At 48.3% G+C, this 4,876-nt stretch overlaps 1 protein-coding gene across 2 annotated transcripts; it reads right to left on the bottom strand.

Moving 5' to 3' along the window:
* Positions 1–615: 615 nt before the first annotated feature.
* UNG (uracil DNA glycosylase) lies at positions 616–4,867 on the bottom strand. Of its 2 annotated transcripts, XM_039362779.1 has the most exons (7): positions 4,680–4,867; positions 3,844–4,044; positions 3,592–3,687; positions 3,125–3,222; positions 2,889–2,977; positions 2,217–2,395; positions 616–1,798 (listed from the first exon to the last, which is right to left on the bottom strand). In XM_039362779.1, the coding sequence occupies exons 1-7, from the start codon at positions 4,767–4,769 to the stop codon at positions 1,658–1,660; spliced, it is 894 nt and encodes a 297-aa protein (XP_039218713.1). In that variant the 5' UTR covers positions 4,770–4,867; the 3' UTR covers positions 616–1,657. The 2 variants fall into 2 exon arrangements, with proteins under 2 accessions (XP_039218713.1, XP_039218712.1); XM_039362778.1 differs by lacking the exon at positions 4,680–4,867 and having other exon boundaries at positions 3,844–4,191.
* Positions 4,868–4,876: the final 9 nt, after the last annotated feature.

Raw genomic sequence — 4,876 nt, 5'->3', positions numbered from 1 at the left:
CCCGTCCCTAGAAAAGCCGCTCAGAGCAGCCGGCGGGCTCCTTGCTCGTCCCCGCGGGCAACTCCGCTCCACGCGCAAAGCCTCGCAGCGCCCGCCCCTTCCCTCTCCGGGGACCGGCAACCGGAGCAGCCCGAGAGGTCCCCCGCGCGGGATTTCCGAGCCGCGGGGGTCGCTGGTTCCCGGGCTCGAGCGCAGCCGGGAGCCTCCAGGGGCATTTGGAAACGCAGGAATGCTGTCGGCCGAACGTGGCCTCTGGGTTAAAGACCCATATTGCAAGTACTGCAAAGTCCATCCTACGCGGCCCTGAACCCCCCACCCCCACGGGGACACAACCAATAGCGCACCTGGCTCTTCAAGGGCTTAAAAGCTCCGTTGGCCGAGAGCTGCCCCCCCTCTCCATCCCACCCCCCCTCCCTACCATTGGGCATCCGTCTCCTGGCAGCCCTGCCTGCTGCAAGGCAACCCCCCTCCCTCCTGGGCAGGTCTGGCAGTGTTTTTGCCCCCCCCAACCTCCCCCCCCGCCTTAGAAACCGGTATATGCAAAGGAACATTTCCCTACAATCCCCTTTAAAGGAAGTAATCTTTTGAAGATAGGCAGCACGGGCTTCAAGTAAATATCAGAAACGTATCAGAAACATTTATTTGAAAACTTTAGAACAAGTCAACATAGGGAACTAGTGTTACAAGAAAGAGTAAAAAAAAAAGTCTTAAATTGGTATTTAAATATACCAGCTGGAAATTCTCCCTATGCAATTTGCATAGAACAAGACCAAAGGCTTCTTCTCACAAACAGAAGTTGATGGGCGTTCAGCAACGGCTCCTATAGGGAGAACCCATAAGCGAGCCCTTTGGCCACGGCCACACCTGGGCACCTGAGTTTGGCAGAAGTGAAACACCTGAGGCTGGCACCAGAACCTGCTTTCGCACAGAGGGACTGATTGCAACATAAGTCCGATGCCTCGCAGGCCACTTAGCCCTCATGCGAACACAAACTCCGAACACAAACTAGTTTCCTAGGAAATTTTCGGCCCATAATTTTTGACCAACTGCAGCTCTCCTTCCCATGACTTCAGTAATATTTCTCACAGAATTCTGGCAACACTTTTAAATCTGATCCCCAAAATGGAATACTTTCAGATTGTTGATCCACTTCCTGCAAGTCAAAAAACTAAAAATTATTTTTCATAGCACCTCTTGAAAGTCTTAAACTGTTGGCAGATTAAAAAAAAGACACGCTGAGATAATGAAGACCAGGCATCAGCTTGGATGAAATAAGCAGCTTCCTGAATGACAGGCACCTTGTTGGCTGTCAATATCTCCATTTTCCTTTGAGAAGCATAAGAGAGCATAAGAGAGAGAAATGAAGAACAAAAATCCTGAGGCTATTATTTCAAAGAACAGATTGGCACGATGTTCTTGATAGCGATAAAGAATTCAAAGAAAAACAGGGCAGGGCTCCTTTGCTAATCTCCCTTTGCTCCAAAATAAAAAAAAAATTATATGCTTGGAGTAAGCACCTTGACTCAGGTTGCCCCTGAATTAAAAGTGAAAAGAATAGTTTAGCTATTCAGCTTCCAAGAATATTTCCGCAAAGCCTCTCCAGCCTGACGGGGACAAAAAGGGCTGGTCTTATGGTCTCCAGGGAGTTGTGGGATCCTTACAGGGCCTTCCAGTCGATCAGCTGCTTCCCGGATTTCTTCAGGAATTCATTCGTTTTGGAGAAATGCCTACAGCCAAAGAACCCCCTGTGCACCGAGAGGGGCGAGGGATGTGCTGTCTGCAGGATGTGATGCCGTTTCTGCAAGAAGCCAGAGGCGTTAGACTGCCCAGCCCCACAATTGGAGAACCGGACTGACTTAAAGGCATAGAGTAAAAGGTTAGCAGAGCCCGAAGTATCCCGACTGTCCCGTGGCCAGAATTAAGCAAAGAGATCCTACAAGCAGGCCACATTTCTACATCTATTGAGTTAGAAGGTGGGTTGACTTTTAAAAATTGAATAGTTTCATTGTCTAGATTCATCCACCGTGCAAAGGTTTGGTTTTAATCCTCATTTGGTAGACAAGCTCTCTGGGCTCTCCTACCGTGGTAAGGAGCAAAGCACGGATAGGTTCATAATTTACTGCAAGCAAACCGCATGAGGGTTAAGTGTGGGTAGCTCACTCAAATCCCCTTTTAAAGTTGCATGCAAACAGCAGTGCTGTCAGAAGCCAACCTACCCTGTCAATGGAGCTGCCCTTCTTCTGAGCATAAGCTCCCCACAGTATGAAAACCAGGCCGTCCAGGTTCTCGTTCAGCCAGGTGACCACAGCGTCTGTGAGCTGCTCCCAGCCCCTCTCCCGGTGGGAATTGGCTTGATGAGCTCGGACGGTGAGGACAGCATTAAGCAGCAGCACACCTACATTGTTAAAGAAAGAAAAAAGGATGCCATTGGTAGGAACCCTGGAATAAAGTCATTTTTGCTCCCACCAAAGCTAGATAATCAATGTCACTTTATATGCCCATCCAAAGTTGATGGGACAGAAGAGCGGACTGAGAACTATTTCTTCTCCCAGTTAATGAGAAAACATGGCTTTCAAGCATAATTTTGTACAATTTCAATTACAGTCCCTCAATACAATAATTGCATTTTTTTCACTATTATAGATTTTGCTACAAGCCTAATTTGAAAGATTGCAATTGATTTGATTACTTGTGTTGCTTGATGAGAAACACAATTGTGAGAGGTTAGAAAAAAAAACCTATTTAGGGGAGACACCTCAACCAGTCTGGATACGCAACCTTCAATTTTAAGATTGGTTACAAAGGCTGGGTAACTCTAGCAGTTGAAGCATGAATGCAGCACAGTCAAAAGCATGAAAGCAATTGGGGAAAAAATGACATTGGGTCACCTTGTTTAGCCCATCCAGTCAAATCTCCATGGCCAGGATGAGAAAAGCCTTCTATATCCGCAGCAAGCTCTTTGTAAATATTTTCCAGGCTACAAAAAAAAACAAGTTTTTTCCTCCTAAGTCTCAGACACTCTATGTTTTCTCACAATGTAGACTCCACAGTCAACTGTTCCAAAGAATGCTATAACAACATGGCACCCCTGAACCTAACAGAACATGGCCACAGCTGAGCCTACCTGGGCGGAGGGGGAACCGGTCTCTGGACGCTGAAGCAGAGCCCGTGAGCTTGATTGGGCCCGTGATATGGATCTTGGCCCAAAATGACAACTTTCACCTGAAAGCAAGAGCAGAAAATACTCAAAACACTCCACATTCGTTATTTCTGTTCTCACATCATTTTTGTTTAGATTTATGCTTCTACTTGATGAGACAGAAAATGCTTTTTCTTACTAGTATTCCAAAAAGGCAGCAAATCGCATTACGTAAAATACAGAGGGTGACAGGCATTATGAGTTTCAAAGCTGAGTTGCATTAAGGTAGGGTTTACTTAAACATGAATGACTGAAAAAAAAAATCACAATGGCTACCTGTGTCAGGCGAACCCAGCTAATAACCAAGGGTAAACACCCAAACAAAGATACCACCACCCATTTGTAAAGGAACAAGAAGATAAATACAGACTAATTGCAACAGGTTGACTTACATCATGGATGTCACACAGCTGGGTCCAAGTGAAGACCTGATGCTCGGGTGGATAAACTGTACAACGCTTGCGTTCTTCAGCAACAAATGCCATCAGCTATATAAAGAGAAAAAATGACCTGGAGCTCAACTAAAGGTCATAACAAACTAAGCACCGCGTCTCTTTAATTAGTTGGACTAAGGCCTCAGAGCCAAGAAAATGGGGATGGGGGGGGACCTGATCCCTTCGCAAAAGTCCTGGCTTCTCGCCCACCTGAGCAAAATACGGTTTGGAGAACTCTTTGGCCAGGGAGACCTTCCAGCTCTGCCCCAGCTCCGCGGGAATGTAGCGGGCGGTGCGGGCTGCGAGCCTCTGCAGCGCCGCCTCTTTGTTTTTGCGGATGCGCTCCACCAGTTCCGGGCTAAGTGGGGGAGATCGCGGCGAGCAGCCATCAATCTTCGATCTTTTGGCGGCCTGCAAGAGGGAAAAGGAACGGGTCAGGAGCGGGGGCGGGGGCGGGGAAGCAGGGAAGAGGCAGCGGGGAGACCACCACATTCCCGAGGCCGCTGCCATGGAGCCGACGCAACCGCAGCCGCCTATCCGGCACTTCCGGCCAGCAGAAACACGTACACATTTCGCGGGAAAAACAAACCCAGCGTGCCGCCCAAGCTCATTAGCCTGAAGACACCGCCCCTTCGCCTTACCCTATTGGTCTACGTCCATTGCTTCCTTTTTTCCTTGGCCCGCCTCGTCCTCTAATTGCATTGCCTTGTGACCAATCGGGAGCAACATTTTGAGCTAAGATCCGCCCCCTTCTTGGATTGCTAAACATGGATTCTCATTGGTTTACAGGATCACGTGACCGTAAGCGTCCACCAACATCCCTCCCGCCAAAAGCCTTCGGAGGCTTCTCATTGGTCAGCACCTCAGGCAGCAACTTTTATCTTTAGAACGTGGTAAGTGAAAACATGCCCCACTTCTTCCCTCCAAATCACCAGACTGCCTCCCGCTCTATTAATAAAGCATTAATATTATTATTATTATATATAATAATTATATTATTATTATTAATAAGGTTCTTCCCAATAACTCCCCCCCAAAGAAAGTACCTCAGTTGCCGCGGCTGACTCCGGAGAGCGAGTCCTCTTCTTGCCGGGCGCCTCCGTGAAAAAGGAGAACAGAGACTTTTGCCCGATCATGGTGGCACCGCTCGCAGGGGCAATGGGGCGCTGCAGGTCGGGAGCGGTCGCCGCGGCAGAGCTCTGGAATCTCCCCCGAAAAAAATTGGCGCGAAACTGCTGGGCAC

This window comes from Crotalus tigris, unplaced genomic scaffold, assembly GCF_016545835.1.
Source record: "Crotalus tigris isolate CLP2741 ecotype Arizona unplaced genomic scaffold, ASM1654583v1 scf7180000019478.12717781048:2074007, whole genome shotgun sequence".
NCBI lineage: Eukaryota > Metazoa > Chordata > Lepidosauria > Squamata > Viperidae > Crotalus > Crotalus tigris.
The sequence above is the reverse complement of the archived record's forward strand: the minus strand, read 5'-3'. Positions and strand labels throughout refer to the sequence as shown.

Coding starts and splice junctions, on each gene's coding strand:
- UNG (XM_039362778.1), bottom strand. CDS start 4,143: ATGGCAGCGGCCTCGGGAATGTGGTGGTCTCCCCGCTGCCTCTTCCCT. Junction 3,688..3,843: donor CCAAACCGTATTTTGCTCAG/GTGGGCGAGAAG, acceptor CTCTTTATATAG/CTGATGGCATTTGTTGCTGA. Junction 2,396..2,888: donor GACTGGATGGGCTAAACAAG/GTGACCCAATGT, acceptor TTAACAATGTAG/GTGTGCTGCTGCTTAATGCT.